Source organism: Jaculus jaculus, chromosome 19, assembly GCF_020740685.1.
Source record: "Jaculus jaculus isolate mJacJac1 chromosome 19, mJacJac1.mat.Y.cur, whole genome shotgun sequence".
In the NCBI taxonomy this organism is placed as follows: Eukaryota; Metazoa; Chordata; class Mammalia; order Rodentia; family Dipodidae; genus Jaculus; species Jaculus jaculus.
This window is the reverse complement of record NC_059120.1, coordinates 60176650-60203914: the sequence shown is the minus strand read 5'-3', so window position 1 is coordinate 60203914 and position 27265 is coordinate 60176650. Positions and strand designations below refer to the sequence as shown.

Genomic DNA, 27265 nt, shown 5'->3' with positions numbered 1-27265 from the left:
AGACATGAGTAGTCTTCTTTTGAACTGAGCAGGTTACAGAATGGGTGGGTTGGTCTCTCATTGTACAAGACTCCAGCCCCTCTTTGACGTGGCCTCCTGTCAAGGGTCCCTCCCTGCCCAGCTCACTGGTGTGCTTTCCTTCTTTCTTGCAGGTTAAGCAGCCTGTCTTCTCTGGGAGATTCCACACCTGACCGCAAATCCCCCTCCCACCAGCGCCAGCTCTCTGATACCTCTGAGACAACAGGTAGCCAACTGCCTTGTTGGGCATCAATCAGCACATACACCCAAGTGTAACCCGTGTACCTCGAGTAAGAGCACTTGAACGTTGTGTAGAGCACACACTGTGTGTGCAAGACATTGTGTTACGAGTCTTACATCAATGGTAACCGTACGCCAGCCTAGAAAGTAGGTTTTATTTACTTTATTTGCAGAGGAGGAAGCTGAGACACAGGAGTTAGGAAACTTGCCCAACTTCACGTGTATACTGAGAACAGAATAAAGGCTTGAAATTAGTTCTGTTTAACTCTAGAGCCATGTTTTCATTGTTACAGAATGCTGTCACACTGCACAGCGTCTGACACACGTTCATAAGGAAGACAGGCAGCAGGCCCCTCCCCTTGCTTTCTTGTTCCATGCAGGAATATGGAGGTGTATAAAAGGTTTCTCCTGACATTCTTTCCTGGGTTTAGTAAGGGCTGAAACATGACTCATCATGCATGAGCTAACCAGCTCTGCCACACCAGACACTAAGCATTGAGTATAACAACGTAAAATTTTTAGTCAACCCAGTAAGGATGCTGATCTGTATTAGTCTTCAGTCACATAATTGGAGTTGGCCCTGCCTCTTCTTTGACTAGTCTTCTCCAAACAGGCCCAAAATGGGCTAGCACCTGTGGAGAACAGCCATTTCTTGCATAGAGTACAAAGAGATGACAGACTTTTTCTTTGTTATTGTTGTTTTATAACCCCAAGGCAGGGTCTTGCTCTAGCCCAGGCTGACCTGGAATTCACTGTGTAGTCTCAGGGTGGCCTCGAACTTAATGGTGATCCTCCCACCTCTGCCTCCTGAGTGCTGGGATTAAAGGCGTGTACCACCACACCTGTAGATGGCAGGTTTTTTTACCAGCCACTGATAGCAGTATCTGTGAACAGGATGAGTCCTGGGGACTGACTTAGTCTGGGAAGGCTTCTTCAGGAAGAAACGTGCTAGGACTTGACTGGGTTGGCCTTGGCTTGAACACACTAACCTTCCCGTAAGGCTGCTTGCCTCAGCCCCTGTTTTCTGTCCCCCACCAGGACTTGTCCAACGCTGTGTCATCATTCAGAAGGACCAACATGGCTTTGGCTTCACTGTCAGTGGTGATCGCATCGTTCTGGTGCAGTCTGTGCGGCCTGGTGAGTGCCGAGCTCCTCCTGCCAACCACAGACAGTCCACAGACACACCCTGAATGTGAGAGGTGGCCTCACCGGCACGCAGGAATGTCTTCATGATGCTGAGATACTGGGTGGAACTTCTGAGGGTCCTGTTTCCTCAGTTGGCAAAAACAAAACAGCCATCACATACCTGGTATCAGAGGAGCCCCTTGAGCGCCTCCGGTTCGGAAGATGCCACGGAGGAACCAGTCCCCTTCCCACCTTGCATTACCTAAGGGTTGGTCTCCTAAGGTTTACATTTGAAACCGGCACAGAGATCCAAAAGGTTTTTAGTAATAAGTTTCCAAGAGATAAATACTGAGTCAGGAATTAGGTCAATGAAATACAATTGGAAATTGGAGTAGCTTGTGATTCTGGGCATACTCACTTCCCTTCTGATCAGTTTGGGACACCCTCTTAGGGAAAAAAAAAAAAACAACAACAAAAAAACCAGGATGTTGGTAGTCTGAAAGCTGAAAGTAAAAAATCAGATCCATAGGGGAAGAATTTGGTGGGAAGGGAATTAAGAGTGAGAAGACATTGTAGGCAAATCTGTAATGTAATTTTGTACAAAAGAACCATATACAAGTTTATGCCAAGCGGTAGCATCATTGTCAGTGACTCAGGCTGAAATGAGCATCCCTAAAAGAGGCAAACTATAGTGTGGCAGAGAGGACAGAGCCAGTGCTCAGGGCATCCTAGGTTTGGCCTGTAGAACATGGGAAAGAGTAGGGGCAGACTTGCATTTCCTTGGGAATAAAAAGGAAGGAGAAATATACTTGCAATAATTTGGGAGAAATACATGGAATGTGTTTATAGGAAAAATAAAAAGAATTTCAAAGGTATGAGCACAGCAAGATGTGTGGATTGTGCACAGATGGCTTCTCATCTTGGCGAGCTGACATTTTCTGGGGAAGGTCCTTTTCCATGCGGTTTTCTTTCATATCCCTCTAGAGCTAGTGGACCTGCCAGTAGTTTGTACGTTCCGTCTGGGCTCTGCTAGATAGAGAAAGTCTGTATGAGGTTAGCTTCTCCGTCCTCCCCATCTTAAGTAAGCAGAGTACAAAGAGCTGAAAGATAATTTGCAGGACACTGTTGCTTTGAGAGTTGGGAGGGGTGCACAGGTGCACATGCACACACATGTACACATGCATTCACCTATATCTGCATTTCGGAGAGGAAACAGGAAGAGGCTTCGTCTGGATTGGCATTGAAACCACAGGCATAGCGAAGCAGGGCTCCTGTCTCCCACATAGTAGGTCTCTTTAGCTCATTCAGCGCGCTTTGTGCTCGGCCTGCATCACAAACACCCCGGCACCAGGATGACTGCAATCCTTATTCCTGGGCTCAGCTACATAAGTACTGAGTCACTTTCTAACAAACAGGCCAAGGATACTCTTGTTAGTAAACTTCCTTAGTGATTCTCATGTGTAATGAGTCCTTCTGCTCAGATTCCTTTAAAGATTTTAATATTCTTTAATCACTAATTTATTGGCAGTCCCCTAGAGCTTCACATGTTCAGGTGAGATGTCTCCTTCCCATCTAGCTTCGGTTCTAGGTAACTGTGTCGGGAAGAGTGTCAAGCTGCTTGAAAGCACTTTCCCAGAAGTAGCACGTTTCAGATGAGGGGTTCTAAGTCTCATTCATATTGAAAGGCTAAATTAGAATGTAGTCATCACTAGACTTTTCTTTATATACTAGAAACATCTAGATGTGCTTTGTGAGAGTTTTGGTTAGATGAATGGCTGCAAGATATAAAAGTTAATCATCATTTTTGTGGCAAATTCACAAACTATAGTTTTTATGCCTCTCACTAACTAAGTTGTTTTGGCTGTGGGGTTCTTGTACTTTCTGGGCTTGAACTAAAGCTGGGAATGTGGCCATGCACAGCTCTATGGTGACCACCGCACCTTCCTCCAGCTGCTCCTCAGCCTGAAGAGGCCACAACCATGTGTTGTTGTTGGTTTTAAAGCCTTCTGAGCAGCCAGGATTTTCATGGTTTTTTATTTTATTTTATTTTATTTTTTATTTATGAGAAACAGAGAGTAAATGGGCACCCCAGGGCCTGTAGCTGCTGCAAACAAACTCCAGATGCATGTAGTGCCATGTGCATCTGGCTTACATGGGACCTGGGGAATCAGACCTGGGTCCATAGGCTTCATAGGCAAGTGCCTTAACCGCTGAGCCCAAGAGCATCTCTTTATGAGCACTCTAAATCAGACACATCAGAAGCCACTACTCTGGTCCTTTTCAAAGGGAGAAACTGTCAGTAGTCTAAAAATTTATTTTTAAATGTCATTATCTCTAATGATATGAACCTTCAACATAATGTTTTTGTGAACTTTACAAGACTAATGAACCACAAGTTTAAAAGATCTTGTTTTAATCCGTTTCTCCATAGTCATTAATATTAACTATTTTACTAGTTATATTTAGTATAGTAAACTCAACTTCCTACTGAATGCCCAACTTTGAAACCTATCTAGATAGATGTATTCAAATAAAGCACGCATACTCTCCTCAGAGCCTAGCTCTGCCTGCCCCCCACAATGATTGGTTGTCAGAATTCTGGCTTCTGAGCTAGGTGGGGGAAGAGCAGCAGGTGTTGCCTTATGTAGTTCTCTCTAGCTTAGAAGTCATCGTATTGCTGGGTCACAGTTGTATTTGCATTGCTCATACAGAGAAATGAGTGGAAATTTCAGAGGGAGTGATCTGAAAGGCCTTTGTGTGAATGTGGTGGCTTACGGGAGAGGTTCCGGGGCTCTGCTGACCAGCTCTTCTCCTTATAGGAGGTGCAGCCATGAAAGCCGGTGTGAAAGAGGGGGACCGCATCATCAAAGTGAGTGTTCCTGACATCCCCCTGTCCCGGAGAGGCACAGGTACAGGGCTAACCTCCCCCGCACTTCACTTAGGTTGCAGGCCCAGGGCACCTCTTGGCTTGGCCTATCCTGCACTTCCATTTTGATATTGGCTCTCAGGCAGCCAAAGAGCCGAGGTGGCACCATGACAGGGAGCCCACGGGATGGGAAGAAAGAGAAAAGATGAAAAAAGCTGGGTTCCATGTTCTAGGCCCTTCCAGCCTGAAGTGGGTGAGCTTCTAGACTAGTTTATTTATCCTCATTTCACAGATGACAAAAAAATAAAGTCAAGAGGGAGCAGCGGTGGCCACTAAAGGACCCAAGCCTTCAGATTCTTACCTTGACAGTCTGCCCTGCACACATTGCAGACCTGAGGTCTTTGTCTATTCAGAACTGCTAGGTAGGATCTTCCTGGTATATTCAGGTCTGTTTCTGCAAAATGGAGTCCTAGAAGCATAAGGGATCCTGGATGTAGAGGCTGCCAGTCCTCTAGTGAGGAAGAAGCAGTTAGAGCCAGTGGATATGCCCATGTGTGACTCAACACATGAATGCTGGTATTAGGTCTTCTCAGAAAACTTACAGGCCAGCTTGGAACAAACTTGTAATGTGAAGTCTAGAAATTAGGAAAGAGGAGGTGGCCATAGCACATTGGAAATGGCTTCCTAAAGAAGTAGCATTGTGCCAGGTATGGTGGCACACGCTTTTAATCCCAGCACTTGGGAGACAGAGGATCACTGTGAGTTTGAGGCCAGCCTGAGACTACATAGTGAATTCCAGGTCAGCCTGGGCTACAGTGAGACCCTACCTCGGGTGGGGGGTGAGGGGGGAGCAGCATTGTGAGTTTAGAGAAAAGCCCTTAGGCTTCCAGTACTATTGCTCAATATTATCTGTATCTCCAACAGGTCAATGGCACCATGGTGACCAATAGCTCACACCTGGAGGTGGTGAAGCTTATCAAATGTAAGTAGGTGAGAGTAACAGCTAAAGAAAGTAGATACTGAGAGCTGAAATCACATCTAGAGTCTCGACATGGAGTGATTCACCTAAACTACCAGAAACCCCAGTGAGGTTCCTGTAGAGTCAGTCTCTCACGGTCAGTTACCTTAGTGTGGGTCAAGTACAGACAGTGTCAGTCTCACAGTCTTTTATCTTCATTTTAGTAGTACACCCATCGGTGCTGCTCTGTTTAGACCATATCCTCCTGAGACATATCACTTAAATGCCATTTTTTCCTTGTTCACATTCTTTTTTTGGTTTTTCGAGGTAGGGTCTCACTCTAGCTCAGGCTGACCTGGAATTCACTATGTCGTCTCAGGGTGATCTCAAGCTCATGGCGATCCCCCTACCTCTGCGTCCTAAGTGCTGGGATTAAAGGCGTGCGCCACCATGCCTGGCTTTTGTTCACATTCTTTCTCATCATCTTCCTATGGGAGAGGGAGAGGCACAAAAATATTTTGTAGCCAGGAATATCCAACAATTGAGTCTATGCAGATAATCAAAGCCACCAAAGGAACAATGAAGGCCATGAGAAGTTGAGATAGTGGAAGGCTAGAATTTGGGCACCTGCACTGTGTGCCGGTGCTTTACATCGACTGCTTAGTTTAACAAAATAAGGAAACAAGCTGGACATGGTGGTGTAAGCTTATAGTCCCAGCACCTAGGAGGCTGGGGCAGGAGGATTGCAAACTCAAGGTTAGCTTGGGCTACATAGCAAGACTGTCTAAAAAGCCAAGAAGAGGACTGGAGAGATGGTTTAGCGGTTAAGGTGCTTTCCTGCAAAGCCAAAGAACCCAGGTTCAATTCCTTAGGACCTATGTAAGCCAGCTACACAAGGTTGCGCATGCATCTGGTGTTTGTTTGCAGAGGCTTGAATCCCTGGTATGCCCATTCTCTCTCTTTATGTCTCTCTCTCTCACACACACACATATAAATAAATAAAAATAAAAATATTGAAAGCCAAGAAGGAGGAGGAGAAGGAGGAAAAAAGAGAAAGAAAGAAACAGTACTAGAGGAAATGAAGGGTGGATGAGGTGGTCCATAGGGAGTGTTTCCAAATAGTTATGGATAGAAATTTCATTTTGTTATTTGCATAAAGGAAGTGAAGGGCTGGAGAGATGGCTTAGCAGTTAAGGCACTTGCCTACAAAGCCAAAGGACCCAGGTTAAATTCCCCAGAACCCACCACAAGGTGGCACATGCATCTGGAGTTCGTTTGCAGTAGCTGGAAGCCCTGGCATATCCATTCTTTCTCTCTGTCTGCCTCTCTCTCTCTCTCTCTCAAACAAATAAATAAAATATTTTTTTAAAAGGAAAGGAAGTGATTTGGTCGATGCATAGCAAGAAGGCAGGAGCTAGAGATGGTCAGAGCTTTTAAAGTGATGAAAATTGGAGCCAGGGAGATGGCTCAGGGCATAAAGTGCTCTCCACTGGAGCCCAAGTGCATGGTTTACTCCCTAAACACCACGTAGAAAGCCAGAGGCCATGGTGGTCATCGGTAGTCCCAGCACGCTGACGGCAGGATGGGCGCCAGAGACAGGAGACTGTCCAGGAAGCTCACAGTGAACAATAGCAGAGCCCAGGTCCAGAGAGGAACCCTGCCTGCCTCATTGATCCACAAGTTGTCCTCAGATTGCCGCACACACAGTGGCACAGCCATTTCACACATGTAAACACACAAAACATTTTTTTAAACTTTTTTTTTTTTAATTTTTATTTATTTGAGAGCGACAGACAGAGAGAGAAAGACAGAGGGAGAGGGAGAGAATGGGTGCGCCAGGGCTTCCAGCCTCTGCAAACGAACTCCAGACGCGTGCGCCCCCTTGTGCATCTGGCTAACGTGGGACCTGGGGAACCGAGCCTCGAACCGGGGTCCTTAGGCTTCACAGGCAAGCGCTTAACCGCTAAGCCATCTCTCCAACCCTTTTTTAAACTTTTATATGTGTGTTGATGCGATGTGTGTGGTATATGCATGTGTACATGCCCACGTGGCACCTTACACACTCCCCTGTGGCAGTCACCTGTGGTGGCCAGTGCAAAATGCCGGGGTCCCCCTCTGTTGCTCTGGTCCTGTTCCTATGTAAGCCACCGTTTCTTACTAGTACTGGAGCTTTCCCTTTCCTTCTCCTTCATGAACTCCAGCAGCACTCCTTGGGTCTCTCTCCCTTATGCCACTGGGGTCACAGATGCACATGGCCACACCCAGCTGCTCAGGCGAGTCCTGGGGACCACAGGCAGTCTCTCGGGTCCTCATGCTTACACAAGACCTGCTCTTAACCACTAGGGCTTCACTCCAGCCCCCAGTTACTTTTAATTTTTTTTTTTAATTGAGAACTCCATGAAGCTTAATGACAAGGGGGAAAGCAACCCTTCCCTTGCAGCCTAAATAGCTCCTTTCCAGAATAGTGCTGCTCAGGTGTAGCCATCACTTTCTTATCGTTGGGACAAAACACCCAGCCATAAGCAGCTGATGTGAGGAAAGGGTTTATTTTCAGCTTATGGTTTCAAGGGGAAGTTCATCATGGCAAGGTAGAGCAGAGGCTGGACATCACAGCCTGCCACAGCAGCTGGGAGGTAGCAGCCCTGGGGTAGAATGCTCCAAGGGACGCACCTCCTCCAGGCTGTGGTGATACCTCATGCTCAGACTACCACGTGAAGCAAAACTCTCTTTATTTTCCTCTAGCTGGTGCTTACGTTGCACTGACTCTCCTGGGCTCTTCACCTTCCTCTGTTGATGTCTCTGGGCTCCAGCAGGACCCATCTCTGACTGGAGTCCCCCGAGTCACCGCCACAATCCCGCCACCGCCACCACCTCCTCCACCCCTGCCACCTCCGCAGCACATCACAGGACCCAAACCTCTCCAGGTAATACTTCTCTGCCTCACTCTGCTCACTGTGGGGTCCCTTGAAGAGCTTCCCAGTGGCTTAAGTTGAATGAGATTGTGGAAGTGAGAGATGAGCCAGAACCCTACCAAGGAGCCATGAGCACACCGAACAGTCGAACAAAACTGAAGCCTGCATGAGAAGATGTGCCGTGCTATGGTGCCCTCCCCCGTGAATACATCTGAGGGTTTATCAGGTGGGTTTGGAGTGCTTCCTAAATGTGTGCACGACACTCCAGAGGCCCTCTGAGAACTCCCTCCTGCCTCCAGGGATGGAAGGGAGTGTGGGAAAGTGTGGGTAGCAGGTGCTCCTGGTTGGAGAGGAGGTGTCAGGAAACAATTTGATGCCAGAGCTGATGACTACCCAGGCCGTAGGAAGTTCAGGAGTCAAGATCAGATTTACGTTTGCTTCACTCCAACAAGGAGCTGAATATGACATGAAATGCACTCATGACTCAGGCTCCGCTCTCATGCCCTGTTACTCAGGAGTCAGATGGTACAAGAGAGGAAAATAACTAAGCTAGTCCCCAAGTCTCACTACTGTTGTATTTCCATTCCTAGGATCCTGAAGTTCAAAAACATGCCACCCAGATCCTCAGGAATATGCTGAGGCAGGAGGAAAAAGAGTTACAGGTGAGGTCCCTGCTGAAGGTCGACTGGCCATGACCTTAGCGAAGCCATAATGTAGCAGAGCACCCTGCCAGTATGTACAGCTGCCCACGGGCCATGCCAGCCACGGAAACGACCACCTTAGGAACGTTCGAGAGCCAGGGCCTGGCATGGGGGTGGAGCACTCACCTGCACACTCACAGTCCCCAACCAAAACAAGGAGAACTGGAGGACTGCCGAAGACTTGCCATTGGCCCGAGCTTGGTAAAGCAGATGAGGGGAATGGATAGGACAATGAACACATAGGCTAAATGCAAATAAGGAAACAGATTAAACTGAGGGAAAAGTAAAATGGAGGCAGTTCGGAGTCGGTTGGAGTTGTTCTTGGAGGTTTCCAAAGAATGGAAAGGAAAGAAGTGTGGCAGGTAGGCATGAGTAAGTGGATGCTGGGCCGGGTGGGTAGTGGTGGGAACATCATTGGTGAAAGGGGAGAGAGCTTTCTGGCATAGAAAACGATGTACATTGAGGCCAGGAGGAGTTTGTCTGGAGTGGCTCACTCTGTAGCTGTTCGTCATACATAAAGCCTTGCTTCTGTGGTGCAGAGAACTGGAGAAGATCAGGCCCTTAGTGTATTTAAAATCTAATGGAGGAAAATTCAAATTATAATAAGAGGGAAAGTAGGTAGAACAGAGTTTACCCCTCCCAAAAAAAGAGCAATTAATTAAGAGTGGCTCGTGGGAAAGTTTCAAAAAGGGGATTGTATTCAGTTGGGCCTTGCAGAGCAGCCTGTCAGTAGACAGAAGGCGTGAGGGGGAATGTCAGTGAAGGAGCAGCTTAGGTCAGGGGCACAGAGAAAACAAACTGGGCCGCGTTGCTTTCTCGCAGCTTGCTAGGTACTGTGTGGGAGCGGTGAAGGGCAGCAGTCTTGGGAGCAGGGGTGCACCCTTTCCCTAGTGGTGCCACAAGACACGGAGTGCAGGTGCCGTGTCACACGTGCTCGTGCTCGTGCGTTGACATGCAGTGATCAAGACACTGCAGTGTCAGGCTAGCCTGTACGTGAGAGGGCTAGAATTTAAGAGTTCAGAAATAAATCCAGACATTTTTGGTCAATGCATTTTCAACAAAGGTGCCAAGACAATTGAGAAGAAAGAGTGGTCTTTTTAATCAATGATGCTGAGGTAACTGGGTATCTCCATGCAAAGAGTGAATTTGTACCCTTACTTCACATGGGTAACAAAATGTTACAGTGGGTCAGAGACGTAAAAGTAATGACTAACACTAATTTTAAAAACTTCAGAACTCAAGCCAGGTGTGGTGCACACACCTTTAATCCCAGCACTGAGGTAGGAGGATCACTGTGAGTTTGAGGCCAACCTGGACTGCAGACTGAGTTCCAGGTCAGCCTGGGCTAGAGTGAGACCCTCCTTCAAAAACAACCTAAAAACCAAAAGAACTGTAAAGCTCTTATAAGGAAATGATGTGCATTCATCTTGGTGGGACCTTGGACCTAGTACTGGCTTCTTTGATCTGATATTAAAAGCACAGGCTCCATAGGGATCATGGGGATCATGAGGTATATTCAGAACTAAACACAAAGTAAAAGGACATTTAAACATCATATATTTGTTGAATATCTAATTACCAGAGTCTGTAAAGGACTCTTACAACTCAACAGCAAAAAGACAACCCAAGTAAAACTTTGGAAGGGGGTAGTGGGTGGAGAAAATGATCAAAGCTACATTGTGTATATGTATGGAGGTTGTCAATAAAAGGTTTTTTTTCTCCACCCACCACTGAGAAAAAGGGGGAAGAAAAAGTCAGAAAGTTAATTAATACAAAATACTGTTATATAATTAGTTTTTAGTATACTTGTTGTAAACTTGGTTCTTGTTCTGAATTGTTTATGTGTGTGCCTATAAGATTGTCAAAGAATTTGAACAAGTAGTTCCCTAAAGATGACGTTTGGGCCAGGCCTGGTGGCACGTGCCTGTAATCAGTCCTGGGCCTTGCGAGTCTGAAACAGGATTGCAGTTAGAGGCCAGCTTGGCCTTTGTAGTGAAAACCGGTCTCAGAAATATGAATAAGAGGCCAGTAAGCGCATCCCTGTCACCATGAAGGAGGGTGATAATCAGAGTGAGATCATCCCAGTCCTTGTCATTAACATTGTCATAGCCAGACCAGTGGTCAGTGAGAGGTCCATAGGGTTGTAAGCAAAGCTGAGAAGTACCTGGTTCTATTTTGTCTACCTACTCACTGTCCTAATCTGTTTACATCACTGACAGTGGCAATATAAAAAAGTACAGCTGGGCTGGAGAGATGGCTTAGCGGTTAGGGCACTTACCTGCAAAGCCCAAGGACCCATGTTTGACTCTCCAGATCCCATGTAAGCCAGACACACAAGGTGACAAACACGCTCAAGGCTGCACATGTGCACGAGGTGGCACAAGTGTCTGCAGTTCGACTGCAGAGGCTGGAGGCCCTGGTACACCAATTCTCTCCCTCTCTCTCATAAAAAAAATTGGAAAAAAATAATGCAGTAAATAAAGCAGTATAGTGACAAAGAAAAGTTAGACAGTTCTTCAAAATGTTAAACACATGGCCCAGCAAATCCACTTCTTGGCAAATAGTCACAACAGTTGAGAACACATTCGCACAAAAACATGCACAGACACATTCAAGACAACTTCCAGAAAGAAACAACCCACCGTCTGTTAGCTGATGAAAAGATAAACATGTGGCCTACCCACCAATGGGAAGGGTCCAGCCACCACAAGAGGAAAGATACCAGTAGATGCGGTGACTGGAAGAACTGTGCCAACATGCTAAGTGAGAGGTGTCAGAAAAGAAAGTCCAAAAATGGTGAGAGTCCTTCTGTACAGAGTTCCCAGACAGGCAAATCCTCAAAGACAGAAAATAGATAGTAGTTACCAGAAGGTAGACGAAGGGGGAAAGTGGCAGTGACTGCTTACAGATACTAGCTTTCTTAGTGGAATACTAGGAATGTTCTGGAATTTGATAGTGAGAATGGTTGCACAACTCTGTGACTGTACTAAAAACCACTGGATTGGGCTGGAGAGATGGCTTAGCAGTTAAAGCACTTGCCTGCAAAGCCAAAGGGCCAAGGCTCGATTCCCCAGGACTTACATAAGTGGACCAGGACCACAAAGTGGTGCGTGCATCTGGACTTTGTTTGCAGTGGCTAGATGCCCTGGTGTGTCCATTCTCTCTCTCTTTCAAATAAATAAAAATAAAAATAAAAACAGTATAATCCAGGCATGGTGGCACATACCTTTAATTCCAGCACTTGGGAGGCGCAGAAGTAGGAAAATTGCTGTGAGTTCAAAGCTACCCTGAGACTACATAGTAAACAGTCAGAGCTAGAGTGAGATCCTACTTTGAAAAACCACAAAAACAAACAAACCAAAAACAGTATACTATAGAATTTAAGAAACTTCTGTTAGATGAATTACATCTCATTGGCAATTTTAAAAGTTTTTAACACCATAGTATAGTAGCAAAAAAGAATATTTGTGCAGTTATTAATTAGGAACCTTCAGGAAGTGATGCAGGTTCACTCCGCTGCAGCTAGCGTGTTGAAAATGCAGTGCGGATGGGGAGTTGCAGGTCATGAGTCTTGCAGTCTCTGCAGAAGGCAGGGAGTTTTCAGAGGGTCTTGAGTGGGGGACTGATCACATTTTCAAACCCATGCCCTTGAGAGAAATGTTACGTGAATTGTCATGAAGAAGTCTTGGTGGCTATGGTCATATATGACCACAGACTTGACAAGAACAGAAGTCAAAGCAAGAAGGAGAGAACAGGTAGATGACATCTCAGGGGTCTTGTCAGGGAATGTAGTAGCCGTAAAGAAAGAATAAAAGGTGGCCCCAAACTTGGAGGGTTGTTACGGATGGGATAAGCTGGGGGATGGGGACATGTTTAGGGAAAGAAAGGAAGGTCAGCCTTGGGGTGCCTGTGAGCCGTTCAGATAAATGACAGGAACCTAACTCAGAAGAAATGAGAGTCAGGTCTCCTTGGGTCATTGACAGTGGAGTCTGGCTGAGATCATCCACAGCACCAGGGCAGAGAGGAGAGAGCTAAGAATGGGTTGGGGACCTGTGTTCTTTGTGGCACACAGTACCAACCTCTGCTGTCACCCCTTTGCCATCTGTCATGCTTGATCTTAAAGAGCAGCCACATGAGGTGCTGGCAAAGACACTTGGTTGTTATGTAGAAGAGAAACTGCAAAACGAGGCACAGGAGACTTGAAGAAAGGAGGGAAAATGGGGCTGTGGCTAGAGATGTGTTGATGGAAAGGGATTCATGGTGATTGTGTAAGTCAGAGAAGTAGAGTGTCTTTGTGGAGAAAGGGAAGGAGACATTGGAAAAAGGAGACATTGGAGGCACGTGAGCGGTGTCCAGGCAGTGCCTGAAGCTTCAGAGGCTTTCCTCGGTAGAAGATCCAGCTTCCATGCTGAGGCAGGAGTAGAGACTGCCGATGTTTTCAGTGGAGTGCGGTTGGGGCAGTGCTCCCAGGTGACAGCTGCTGGGGTTGAGGGCGTGGCTGGGGTTTGATAGGTGTAGAAAGGTTGAACCCAACCTGTAAGGCACTTAGTATGGCCGCCAGCAGCAGGAAGCGTCAGCTCACGTGTGAACCCAGCATTTCATGCTTTTAGGCAGCTTTATTGGTGACCCCTTTTGTACAAAAGCATGAATATGTGAGCATATAACCATGCCACCGACACTCTGTTAAGCATGTGAGCTAACTTATACCTTGAAGTCGTCCCTGAGCCAGGGATGCCCTCTCGGCTCTGATGTTGAGGTCGCACCCAGGCTTGCCCGCGCTTGCACAGCTGTAGACAGCGGATCCAGAATTCAGCATCGGGGTCTCTGGCTCCTGTGCTCCCTCTACTCTGCTGCGTGCTGAGAGAGTGTGTGACAAGCGGATGGTACCTGCTCTCCAGAAGCTTCCAGATGATAGGCAGCTTCTCCTCTCCTGGGGTTCTCGCGGATTGGAAGGTTGCTCTAGCACATTTGTGTGGTGATCTGAACAGCCACTTTGTTATTTCATGACTGAGTGGGAGTCGAGAAAGGCCTTATTTTGGCACATGCATCTGGAGTTCGTTTGCAGTGGCTGGATGCCCTGGCATACCCATTCTCTCTCCCTCGATGTCTCTCTCACACACATCTGCCTCTTTCTGTCTCAAATAAATAATTAAACATTAAAAAAAAAAAAAAAGAAAGGCCTTATTTAAGCTGCTGGGAAACTCACCCAGGTCTTGGAGAGGGGTCAGATTAGGGCAGTCTTGGTGCTTTGTCGTCTTCCTCCTCCTCCTATACTGTTTTGCTTCATTCACCCCTTTTCCTGACCCTAAACAGTGGTGAAATGACGTATATTTACTAACAGGCAGAAATCTCTCTTCTCTCCTCTTTGTTTGGGAATAACTGCCTGTTCTTCCCGCTGGTCAGTCATCCGTTTTCTGCTAACTACCTCTGTGCCTTTTCCCCTTCTCCTCTTCCTTTTCCTCTTCCTCACCCTTCCCTAGCGTATCTGTGAGGTGTATAGCCGGAATCCTGCCAGCCTGCTGGAAGAGCAGATCGAAGGTGCCCGGCGGCGAGTCACTCAGTTACAACAGAAGATCCAGCAGGAGACTGGTGGCTTAGTGGTGAGTGCAGTAGGCGCAGCTCCAGCAGTGACACCAGCAGTAGGAGGAGGTTTTAGGCAGAAGCTTCCTGAGCTGGGGCAGGACTCAAAGCTCATGTAGCATGTGTTTAGTGTTTGATAAAGGAACAAAGGCCTATAGCCTTTATTTAGTGCCCAAGGGGCAAAGCACTACCATGACCCACATAAAGAGACACCTGCTTCTTCCCTTCCAAGAGCTCACAGTCACACTGAAAAGAAAGGAAGCAAATCAGATAGTCTGTTTTAGTCTCCTAATTCTCTCTTCTCTGAGTAGTATCCTCAAGGCTGGTGTGTATTTCTACCCTGGCCTTACTGGATCTGGTAGTCTTTTCTCACAGGATCTCCTCAGGAACATAGTGCTGTCCAAATCAGTCTCGGTAAAGGATCCCCGTCAGCAGAGGGTCTGCATCAGCGGCCAGGAGCAACTTCTTGATCTGCTCTCACCAGGCAGTTTGCTATTAGGGTCTTGTGTGTATTGTCAAGCCTCAGTGCTTAGGGTAAATAGAAAATAATTGTAGTCTCCAAGAACAGTACTGGCCCAAACCAGTAGAAATTGCTTATGGCTTTTCTCCCAGTCAGAAACATTGGGGGTTGGGGAAGCAGGCAAGCACACTTCAAAATGTTCACTTTCGTAGAACTTCCACGCTGCATGGTGTGCCAGAGCTTAGCTTGTGCCACAGGCGCCTAACTTCAACTCCAAGCTCTAGTTCCTGCCACGTGTCAGGTTCATTGGCAAGTTACAAGAAGTTTACTCATTTATACAATGGAGATCGCAACAGAACCCACCTAGTAGGGTGCTGTCAAAACTGAAGCACGGACGTGCGTGGGTGCGTTCACATGTATGTGTGAGGGCGTGCGTGCATGTGTGTGTGTGTGTGTGTGTGTGTGTGAGAGAGAGTTGTCACTGCCACTGTGGGTGCTTCCATGAGGTGGTAAGTCTGAGACACAACCTGGAGCTGGGAGACCTAAGCTCCCAATCAGAATTGGCTTTGGAATTGGTGTACTATGTAGCATGGGTGAGTTACTGAACGTCAGAGCTTCTGTTTCCTCATTTGTAGCATGGAAGTAACTGTCTTACCTGAGCTGATGAAAGATGAGACGCTGTCTAGGGAAGTGCAGGGTCACGTCCCTCACAGTGGCTGAGCGCTAAGCCCCAGGCCAACATTTGGTAGTACTCAGCATATCTACAGGTCAATGTTTCTCATCTTCATTCGGTGCAGGGTTGAGGTTTTGTGCACGTTCATGGTTAGGTCTCTCTCTTCCTGTAAGCCCTGTCCAAGTAAGGCAGTAAGTGCTTTGAGGTCCAGGGTGAAAGATGAAACGAGGCCTTTGCATTTTGCTAATAACTGTAAAGTTCTGTGTCCACATTAGGGGTCACCGTCCTCTCAGACTGCCCACATGAAGCACTTGCCTCTGCTAGCTGGGTATTTCCGAGGCACTGCGCCAGAACTAGCCACTAACAACAAGTGAACATGACTCTGATTGTAGGAGGGACACAACAGGGAGAGGCTCACAGAATGTGCCCATCCCCTGGTCCTTTCTCTTTTAGGAAATATTTCCATTCTATGGTGACCCCGGACAGAGACCATCAGAAGGTGAGTCACCCTTTCCCCCATCCCATAGGTTTCTTATCTATTGGGTCCGCATGGGGCAGAACTGGTGTCCTTAGGCTTCACAGGCAAGCACTTAACTGCTAAGCCATCTCTCCAGCCCTACTAGAGCTTTTTAAAATTTAAAAAAAAAAAAAAAAAAAAAGTCTAGGGCTGGAGAGATGGATGACTCAGTGGTTAAGGTGCCTGCCTGCAAAACCTAACAACCTTTAAGTTTGATTCTCCAGTCAGTACCCACGTAAGGTTAGATACACAAAGTGGTACATGCATCTGGAGTTCATTTGCAGTGGCTACAGGACCTGGCATGCCCATTCTCTGTATATATATATCTTATTTGCTTGCAAATAAGTAAAAAATATTTTTTAAAAATGTCTAGGGCTGGAGAGATGGCTTAGCAGTTAAGGCACTTGCCTGAGAAGCCTAAGGACCCAGGTTCAATTTCCCAGTACCCAGTTAGCCATATGTACAAGGTAGAACATGCATATGGAGTTTGTTTGTAGTGGCTAGAGGCCCTGGCATGCCCATTCTTTCCCTCCCCCCTCAAATAAATAAAATGTCGAGGGGAAAACAAACTGTCTAGGGAAGGAGAGATGGCTTAGCGGTTAAGGCACTTGTCTGCAAAGCCAAAGGACCAAGGTTCACTTCCTCAGAATCCATGTTAGCCAAATGTACAAGGTGACTTATGTATCTGGAGTTTGTTTGCAGTGGCTGGAGGCCGTGGCACACACATATTCTCCCTCCGCCCCCCCATAAATAAAAATAAAATATTTTAAAAAAGTTAAAAACCAGCCGGGCATGGTGGCACACGCCTTTAATCCCAGCACTCGGGAGGCAGAGGTAGGAAGATCACAGTGAATTCGAGGCCACCCTGAGACTACAGAGTGAATTCCAGGTCAGCCTGAGCTAGAGTGAGACCCTACCTCAAAAAAAAAAAAAAAAAAAAAAAATTTAAAAACCCTGTCTAACCTCATTTTTAGGCCGCCTCTCCCTGGATTCCCAGGAGGCTGACAGTGGCTTGGAGTCTGGGACAGAGCGGTTTCCCTCCATCAGTGAGGTGAGTGCAGACAGGGGCAAGGCCTGTGTAAACTTCATGTACTCACTGTGCCTCCCCTGGGCACTATAGGCCTCTGCTGCCCTCTGGCCACACTAAGACCCTGGCACACTATTCAGACACCTCCTCTACAGTTCCAGCTCCAGGGATTTAGTCATTGTGCTCCAGATCCAAAAGCACTTTCTTATGTGTGCTTTGTCACCATGGTCAGCTTTGTTGTGTGAAGAAGCCAGTGCAGAGGACCGTGTCATCACCACTGTGCTTGGGAGCAAGGCCACGCCCCTCTGCCTCAGACCTGTGTATGTTTAGTCATGTCTTGTCTGCAGTCGACAGAATGTCAGGTCCCAGAGGTCATCTCTTTCTTCCAAGTGCTCTCATATGGCTTGCAATATAAAAGTATGAATGAATAACGTGTGTGGAGGAAGTAATGGTGGTAACAACAACATGTCTACTTAGCCAAATTATGTGCATGTGGAAACAAGTCCTTAAAAGTGTATTAAAAGCCTCCAGACATGGTGGTACATACCTTTAATCCTGGCACTTAGGAGGCAGAGGTAGGAGGATCACTGTGAGCTATACAGCCTGGGCTACCGAGTGCGTCCCAGGTCAGCCTGGGCTTGAATGAGACCCTACCTCAGGAGGGAAAAAACAAAAAATGTATTAAAACTTTATGCTTTAGGTAACAATTGGAATTTCATTCTGACGGTTTCTGACCTTTTAATGAGATAAAGATGTATATATGGAAAAGGCCCAATATGTGGGAAAGTCACCAAAACCTTAGGGTAGGGGATGGTATAGTCCTAAGAGTCATGCAGAGTTCATGTTATGTGGGAAGTGACGTGCTTGGTGGGAGAGTGTGGACTGAGACTCCTGGGCTGAACCCAGGGAGTATGCTGTGGGATCATTAGCCTTCCGCAAGGCCAGGTTCTTTGTGAGAAAAGTGTGTCAAATTATAACCTTTCCCTCAGGGCTGTGGTGCTGACTCAGTGTGATTGAGTATAATCCCGTGTGGTGTCAGCATAGTCATCACCAGCAAGCTGAGCCAGAGCGGAAGGGATGAGATCTCTTCTCACAGAACCCTGTGTTCTCCTAGGCTTTGGTGAATCGGAGCTCAGGACTGTCAGATCTTGGACTAGAGAGTCCTGGCACCTCCCCCGTTATCCTGGCTAGGCTGGCCCAGCACCACAAACGGCAAGGCTCGGACGGAGCAGTGCTCCCATGCAGTGACCAGGTGAGAGGCGGAGCCGCCCTGCGGTTACTTTGCCCTGTCTAGAACTGTGCTTGGAAGCAGGGCTATTGCCAGGATGCAGCTTTACTGTGATTAGTGAACCCACCCCCGTTACCCACAATTTGAGATAGTCACTCTGAGAACCCATAGGAAAGAACGAACATAGAAAAATGGAAGAAGAAAGTCGGGTCGACTCAGTTTCTGTGTGGGACATGGTCTGTCTGTTCCTGTCACATACAGTAGGAAGTAGGTCTGTTCAGTGTCTTGCCAGAGCGCTCCTCTTTCCTTAGCAAAACTTGTTCTTCAAACAAAACTTTATGGGGGAAGAAAATACAAATGAGAGCAAGGTATCATGATCTATATTATGAAAATGTCATAATAAAACCCATTTTGTACACTAAAGGAATGAAAAACATTATTTGGGACCCTAATTTAAAAAAACAAGTCAATGCTTAGTGTGCCTGGGATTTTCTCTTTCAAACTCCTCTACCATCCCCATCTTCAGAGGCTCCTCCATATTGCCCAGGAGTCTAGAAAATCTAATTTGAAAATGCCTGTTCTGGGGCTGGAGAGATGGCTTAGCAGTTAAGGTGTTTGCCTGTGAAGCCAAAGGACCCAGGTTCAATTCTCCAGGACCCATGTAAGCCAGATGCATAAGGGGCACATGTGTCTGGAGTTCGTTTGCAGTGGCTAGAAGCCCTTGCATGCCCATTTCCTCTCTGTCTCTCTTCTCTCTCTCTTTCTGCTTGCAAGTAAATAAACAATTTTAAAAAAAATGCCTGCTCTGAAGAATAGAACTAGGACCTGGGAAGCTGGAGAAATGGATGGCTCAGTGGTTAAAAATGCTTTCTTGTAAAGCCTGACAGCCCAAGTTCACATCATGGTGGCTGGTAAGCAAAGAGATAAAAAAGAGACTGAGGTCCCAACATCTCCCCCGCCCAAGAACATGCACCCAGTGACCACTTTCCTCCACTAGACCCCCACCTCTTCACCTCTTAAAGGGTCTACCACCTTCAGATAGCACCATGAGCTGGTAAAAAAGCACTGAATACATAAAAATAGACAGACAGACAAATAAAAGCATTTAATACATGGGCCTTGGGGGACAGACAAAATTCAAACTCTAACCCAGACATAGTTGCACACCCTTGTAATGCCAGCACCCCAATAGCAGAAGTAGGAAGATTGTGAGTTAGAGGCCAACCCAGACTTCACAACAAGACCCTGTCTCCAAAAGAATAAAGAATAATGAAAGGCTGGGCATGGTAGCACATGCCTTGAATCCTAGCACTCAGGACACAGAAATAGGAGAATTACTGTGTGTTCAAGTTCCATGTCAGCCTGGGCTAAAGTGAGATCCTACCTCAAAAAAACAGAGGGAGGGAGGCAGGCAGGCAAGCAAGCAAGAAAGATACGAAGAAAAGAGAGAAACCTGTAACATTGGGTACTTCATAATGGCAGTGAATTAGTGAAAATGTGGACTAGGCACTGGGTAGGTAGCCTAGCTGATGAAGCGTGAGAAGTTGAGCTCAATCCTAGAAACCACAAAACAGAACACCAGGCTTGTTGAGCACACTTACAATCCCAGGCAAGTCTCTACAAACAGGAATATTTAAAATTTTCTGTATTCTGTCTAACCATAGTGGAATAACACTAGAAACCAACATAATAGAAACTATAGAATATATACAGATTTATGGGGACTAAACAACACATTGATGAAGAGATTATGGTCATTGAAGAAATCAAGAAGGAAATCTTGAGCCGGGCATGGTGGCGCACGCCTTTAATCCCAGCACTCAGGAGGCAGAGGTAGGAGGATCGCCGTGAGTTCAAGGCCACTCTGAGACTCCATAGGGAATTACAGGTCAGTCTGGGCCAGAGTGAGAACTTACCTTGAAAAACCAAAAAAAAGGAAGGAAATCTAAAAACTCCCAGAATCAAGGCAAAATGAAAATCCAAAATACCAAAACTTATGAGATATAATGAAAGCAGTTCTAAGAGGGAAGTTTATAAGTGCCTACATTAAAAAATCAAGAGCTGGGCATGGTGGCACACACCTTTAATCCCAGCATTTGGGAGGCAGAGGTAGGATTGCCATGAATTCGAGGCCACCCTGAGACTCCATAGTGAATTCCAGGTCAGCCTAGGCTAGAGTGAGACCCTACCTCAAAAAAAAAAAAAAAAAAATCAAGAGATTTAAGCCAAGCGTGGTGGTGTACGCCTTTAATCCCAGCACTCGGGAGGCAGAGGTAGGAGGATCGGCATGAGTTCAAGGCCACCCTGAGACTCCATAGTGAATTCCAGGTCAGCCTGGGCTAGAGTGAGACCTTATGTCAAAACAAACAAACAAACAACAACAACAAAAACCCAAGAGATTTCAAATAATAAAGCATATTAGTGCTTTGGAAAAACAAGAACAAGCCAAATCCCAAATCAGGACCTTGTTCGAGGCTCAATTCCCCGTAACCCCACATTAGCCAGATGCACAAGAGGGCGCATGCATCTGGAGTTCGTTTGCAGTAGCTGAAGGCCCTGGCGCACCCATTCTCTCTCTATCTGCCTCTTTCTCTGTCTCTCACTCTCAAATAAATAAATAAATATTAAAAAAGTCATTACGACCTTAAAAAGCTGCCATTTCTCCAGGCATTGTAATCTCAGCACTCAGGAAACAGAGGAAGGAGAAAGGAGGATTGCTGGTACTACAGAGTGAGATCCAGGTCAGACTGGGCTAGAGGAGACGCTGTCTTGAAAACAACAACAAAAGACCCTGGCATTCCAGCTGGGTATGGTGGTGCACACCTTTAATCCCAGTTCTTGGGAGGTGGAGTTAGGAGGATTTCTGTGAGTTCTAGGTCATCCTGGACTAGAGTGAGACCATACCTCAAAAATCTAAAGAATAAAAGGCACCCTAACATTTTACTGAATTGGAAAATCTAAAAGAAAGCAATGAATTTCTATATGAATATGACCAACCAAAATTAAATCCAGATGTGATAAATAATTTCGGCAAATATGACAAGCAAGCCAGGCATGGTAGTTCACCCATGAGGGGGAGGTATGAGGATCACTTCGGGTTCAAGGCCCAGCCTAGGATATCGATTAAGTGTCAAGTCAGCCTGGTGAGACTCTGCCTAAAAAAAAAAAAAAAAAAAAAAAAAAAGCCAGGTGTGGTGGCACATGCCTTTAGTCCTAGAACACAGCAGGCAGAGGTTGGATGATCACCATGAGTTCAAGGCTACCCTGATACTACATAGTGAGTTGCAGGTCCTCCTGGACTACAGCAAGGCCCTACCTCAAAAAAAAAAAAAAAAAAAAAAAAAAAAGGAAAAAGAAATAACAAACAATAAGATTAAGGCTATAATAATTTTAAAAAATTTCTTCCTCCAGGCATGTTGGTGCACACCTTTAATCTAAGCACTCGGGAGGCAGAGGTAGGAGGATCACAATGAGTTTGAGGCCAACCTGAGACTACATAGTGAATTTCAAGCCAGCCTGGGTAGAGCAAGACCCTACCTTGAAAAAGAAAAAAATTCTTCCAACTAAAATCCAGGCCCAGGTGGATTTACTGCTAAATTATTTTTAGCTGGGGGTGGGGGTAGTTACCTTCATGTTGCTGGGACGTCTGACCAAAAGCAGCTGATGGAGGAAAGGATTTATTTTGGATTACAGTGTCAAAGGAAAGCTCCATGGTGTCAGGGGACTGACAGACAACAGAGCAGAATCTGGAAATCACCTCTATACCAATATCAGGTAAACAACAGTAGCAGGAAAGTGAGCCAACTTTGGCAAGGAGGAGCTAGCTGTAACAACCCTAAGCCAGCCCCCAACAACACACTCCTCCAGAAAGTCTCCATCTCCCAGATTACCATCAGATGGGGACCAAGAGCTCAGAACACATGAATTTATGGAGGACATCTGATTAAAACCACTGCCTTCTGCCCCTGCCCTCATAAACAGATGACCATCCCTAATGTAAAAGTCCCCATGGTTCTTATTAACACCAACTATTCAGATATTCCCATAGTCCCAGTGTCTCTTAACTGTGATCTATAAAACCAAAAACATGTAATGGCACAGAGTAAACATTCACACTGCAAAAGATGGCATTGCAAAGGAAGATTGAACCAATGTAAAACAGACAAGGAAAACATCAAATCCTTTAGCTCCAAGTCCAGCATCTGTAACCAGTGACATAGTCTCTGGGATTCCAATTGCCCCTGCAGCTTGAGTGCTCACAGCCTGGGAAAATTCCATCCTGAGCCAGCAACTCTCCTTGGCAGCCTTCTCACAGTCCTGGCATTTCAAAAATTCTGGTCTCCACTGCAACCCACAGGTCAGCCTCATGGCTCCATTGGGATTCCATGCAGGGACTCCAGCAACCCTACCTCACATCACCCAGTGGCCGTTTCCAAAAAACAGACTGTGTTGCAAATCCAATGACCCTTTCCTGCATTTGTTATACTCCCATAGTACCAGGTAGGCTACCAAATTTGATAACCCAAGTAGTGAGGGTATAAAGCTGACCTTGACGAGCAGGAAAAGCTGCTCTATCATTCAGCCTCCCTCCTTCAAAATTGGCATTCCGTCTGCTGTTCAGATGTAGACGAGCTGGCCCAATCTCAGTGGTGGTAGTCTCTCAATCACAGCAGAGTGGAGTTGATGGCTCCTACCCAACTTTCATTTCATCCTGATCAGGATCTCTCTCCTCTGCCAGGTCCAGCTTTCATTTCTTTCTGTGCCATATTTATCTGCTCACACCAGTCATTTCTTCTAAACTCAACCCTGCTCAAGTTCTCAGGATATAGGAAGAACACAGCTAGCCTCTTACACACTGTCTCTAGCCCAGTTCAGACAAAGCACTTTTGGGCACCTGCATAGTCAGTCCACAGTTCTTACTGCAACTGGTCTTTCAGATTCTCACCAGAATGGTACAGCAAACTCTGCTTAGGGCACTGCAAAGCATTCCTTAGGTCAGCATTTCAGACCCTTCCACATTCCTCCCACAAATGAGTTGTAAAAGGCCAAGTGCCATAGGGCGAGGCTCCTAGCAGCAACAGCCTGTTGCACTGGGATTGCTGTTGTAGCTGTCTTCTCTTTGCCGCCTCAGGCATAGGCACCCCATCCATAAGAGCACCGACCAAAAGCAGCTGATGGAGGAAAGTATTTCTTTTGGTTTGTAATCTTGAGGGGAAAACTCCATGGTTGGCAGGGGACAGCATGGCGTGAGCAGAGGATGGGTCATCACTTCTGCCGCAGCAAGTGAGAACAGCGGCAGAAGAGTGAGCCAGTTCTGGCAAGGGTGGTGTACAGATTCAACGCAGTCACCATCAAAATTCCAGTGCCCCTCACAGAAGTAGAAAAAAAAAATCAACCTTAAGATTCATGAAAGTGTTAAAAGACCCTAGGCAGCAATCCTGAGCAAAAGCAGTGCTGCAGCGTCACAATGCCTGATGGCAGCGCTGCCTAGAACACTATGGTGTTAAAAGCAGCGTCATGCTGGCGCAAAAATAGACACACTGATTAATGGAGTAGAAGACCCAGATAGAACCCTACACACCTACTGACACCTTATTTTTGGCAAATGCCAAAAATGCGCACTGGAGAGAAGATACTCCTTCAACATACAGTGGTGGAACTGCTGGATGTGCACACGTAGAAGGGGGCCTATAGCAAGGACTTGAATTTTACTTGGGGTCGGGGCAGTTATGCCAAGCAGGCTCTCTTGCTGCTACAAAGGAGTTCCTGTCCTGTTTCTATGTGGGTGAGTAGGGAATTGAACGCCCAGTAGACTTTGCGATTGAGTACCTTTAACTGCTGAGCCATCTCTCCAGCCCTGAAAACAATAACTTTAATAGGACTGTAATCACCGAAATAGGGGCAACCATAGACAAATGAGACCCCATGAAATTAAAAAACTTTACAGCAAAAGAAAATCATGTGACGAGACAGCCTACAGGATGGGACAAGATCTTTGCTAGGTATACATCTGACAGGGGATTAACATCTCAAAAAATTATGAAACAATTCAATAAATGGGCTAGTGTTACAGTTACCATCACATTACTGGGACAAATATCACCCAAAGGCAGCCGATGGAAGGAAAGGATGTATTTTTTCTTACGGTCTCGGGAACCTCTGTGATGACAGGGGAAAGATGGCAGAGCAGAGACTGGACATCACCTCCTTGCCACACGGGGGGGGGGAGTCAGAATCTAGTTGGGGAGCTGGATGTGACCCCGTAAGCAGCATGCCGCCTCCAGCAAGGCCCTGCCTCCCAACTTGCCACCACTGGGGACCAAGCGTTCAAAATACGAGTTGATGGGGGAGATCTGATTCAAACCTACGCAGCTAATAAAGTGAACATACAGTTCTTAAACGATGAGACACTGGGGCTGGAGAGATGGTTCAGCTACTAGGTGCCTGCCTGCAAAGCCTAACTACTTGAGTTCAGTTCCCCAGTACCAACATAAAGCCAGATGCGCAGAGTGGTGCATGCATCTCGAGTTCATTTGCAGCAGCTAGAGGCCCTGGCACATCCATTCTCTCTGTCTGTTCCCCTTTATCTCCCTCTGCTTACAAATAAGTAAGATAAAAAAGATAAATAAAAAAGAAGAAGAAGAAAGATGGAATCCTGGCCAACAAACATGAAAGTGTTCAACTCCATTGAGACGCCCTCTCAGCCCCGCAGAATGGCATTCATTCAGCAAACAAGTAACATGCTAGAGAGAATGTGGACAAAGGGGAGCCTTGTGTGCTTCCAAAAAGAACATAAACTAATCTAACCATTATAGAAGTCAGTATAGAAATTTTTTTAAAAGACAAAACTAAACATAGGGGCTGAAGAGATGGCTCTCAAAGTCTGCTGGCTCAAGATCAGTTCCCTAGCCACCCACATTTAAAGCTACATGGGCATTTGTTTGTAGTAGCAAGAGACCGTGTTGTACACGCACACACACACCCCACAAACAATTTTTATTTTTATTTATTTATTAATTTTTTTGTTTTGGTTTTCTAAGGTAGGGTCTCACTCTAGCTCAGGCTGACCTAGAATTCACTATGTATTCTCAGGGTGGCCTCAAACTCTCAGCGATCCTCCTACCTCTGCCTTCCGAGTGCTGGGATTAAAGGCATGCGCCACCACGCCTGGCCCCACAAACAATTTTTTAAAAAAGCAAGAGGCTGGGAGATAGTTTAGCAGTTCAGGGTGCTTGTTTACAAAGCCTGCTGTCCCAAGTTCAATTCCCCTGCCATCTATGTAAAACTGGACAGGCATTTGTTTGTAGCAGCAAGACACACACACACACACACACACACACAATTTTCTCAATGGTTGACTTACTTGCAGTGCCTGCCACACCAGGTTCAGTTCCCCAGTGCCCATGTAAAGCCAGATTCACGTGGAGGTCATTTGCAGCAGCAAGAGGCCCTGGAATGCCCATCCCCCTCCCCACACATTTACTCTCTCCTCACAAATTAATAAAATATTTTAAAAATACAAAGCAGGGCTGCAGAGATGGCTCAGTGCTTAAGGAACTTGCCTGTGATAAGGACCCAGGGTCAATTCTCTAGGTCCCATATAAGCCACATGCACAAGGTGGTACACACATCTGGATTCTTGCTAGCGTCTTAGCAAGCAAGAGAAATAATGCAGGCACTGTTGAGGAAGATCTGCCAATCTCAGGGAGAGACAAGCCTGCTGTTGAAAGTTTCGGGATGGTGGCTAGACCACGCTGCCCAGTGCTGTGGCTGTGGAGCCCCCAGGTCGGAGGGCGAGCCTCAGGGAAGGTAAGTTAGGAAGAAACTCAGCCCCCGCTCAGCGGGCCAGCAGGCGCTATCGGCACTGCTTGACAGGAGATACTCCTTCATCCTCTGCGAGCAGAAAAACTCATTTCCTCTTACTTCCCATCTTCATATGTCACACGACCAGGCTGCTCTGAGTCTCCCGTGCCCCACCCAGAAGCAGCTGCTTTCCTGCTGGGGGGATACTGTGTAGACATCCGTGCTCTGATACTGGATGTGGTTCTCTGAGTGCCGTGCCCAGGAGGCTGAGTCCCTGTCCCCCCTAACCTCTCATCACTACATCTTGACTCTTTTCCAGGGAGTAGATGAAAACCCAAAGCCTCTGATTATTGGCCCAGAGGAAGATTATGACCCCGGTCACTTCAACAACGAGGTAACACTTTCTGATTTTCTCTTATTATCCTTCTTCTAAAATGCACGCTGTCCTTGACTGGTACCAATTGTGAAATGAGCTGAGCTGAGGAAGGCGTAGCTGACAGTGTCTGGAAAAGTGGAGGCATGGGAACGAAGCCTGTTGCGCCCTGTCTCTGGACTCACCATTGTTCTCATCCTTCTGCCTTGCAGAGCGACATTATCTTCCAGGATCTTGAAAAACTGAAGTCTCGTCCAGCTCACCTGGCAGTTTTCCTTCGTTACATCTTCTCTCAGGCAGACCCTGGCCCAGTGGTAAGTCAGAAGTGTGTCATGTTGAGTACCTGTTTGTGCCTGGCCAAGACTCTGGCCGCTGGACCTGATCTCTAGATGTCTGATCTGTGGACACAAGCAGCTCCCGACAAAGCAGAAAAGATGAGACCTAGCAGAAGGGATCTTCACAGTAGCCTGTGGAACAGCAAGAAACTGGGCCAGGAAGTCTCATTTTTGCCCAGTTTAGGAAGTCTTCTTGGAGAAAAGATCATTGACGAATTTTTTGAATGAAGGAGGGTACAGATTGGCTGAGGAGTTGATGCACAGTGTTGCTTGCTACAGGGAAGTCTGGAGAGGGCAAGGCTCTGAAGTCTTAGTGATGACAAGGAGTGTGAGGAGATGGAGTCACAGTGCCCTCGGATGGCACTTAAAGCCACCATTTGCCCATTACTGTCCTGCTGAGCTGCTTGGAAGTAAAGAATGGTAGAGAAGGTTAATGTTTCAGTCTTCAG

The 27265-nt window shown here is 46.5% G+C and overlaps 1 protein-coding gene across 17 annotated transcripts in view; it reads left to right on the top strand.

Moving 5' to 3' along the window:
* Arhgef11 (Rho guanine nucleotide exchange factor 11) overlaps positions 1 to 27265 on the top strand; it is a 125821-nt gene that overhangs the window by 71238 nt on the left and 27318 nt on the right. For 12 of the 17 annotated variants that reach the window (XM_045138053.1, XM_045138042.1, XM_045138048.1 and 9 more), the window contains 12 exons: positions 153 to 244; positions 1297 to 1395; positions 4203 to 4252; positions 5174 to 5231; positions 7950 to 8131; positions 8710 to 8781; positions 14301 to 14420; positions 15987 to 16032; positions 17025 to 17101; positions 18192 to 18329; positions 26428 to 26502; positions 26694 to 26795. In XM_045138053.1, the coding sequence (XP_044993988.1) occupies positions 153 to 244; positions 1297 to 1395; positions 4203 to 4252; positions 5174 to 5231; positions 7950 to 8131; positions 8710 to 8781; positions 14301 to 14420; positions 15987 to 16032; positions 17025 to 17101; positions 18192 to 18329; positions 26428 to 26502; positions 26694 to 26795 (1111 nt within the window). The remainder of the gene's footprint in view (positions 1 to 152; positions 245 to 1296; positions 1396 to 4202; positions 4253 to 5173; positions 5232 to 7949; positions 8132 to 8709; positions 8782 to 14300; positions 14421 to 15986; positions 16033 to 17024; positions 17102 to 18191; positions 18330 to 26427; positions 26503 to 26693; positions 26796 to 27265) is intronic. The other 5 variants (XM_045138055.1, XM_045138050.1, XM_045138049.1 and 2 more) reach the window with 3 other exon arrangements.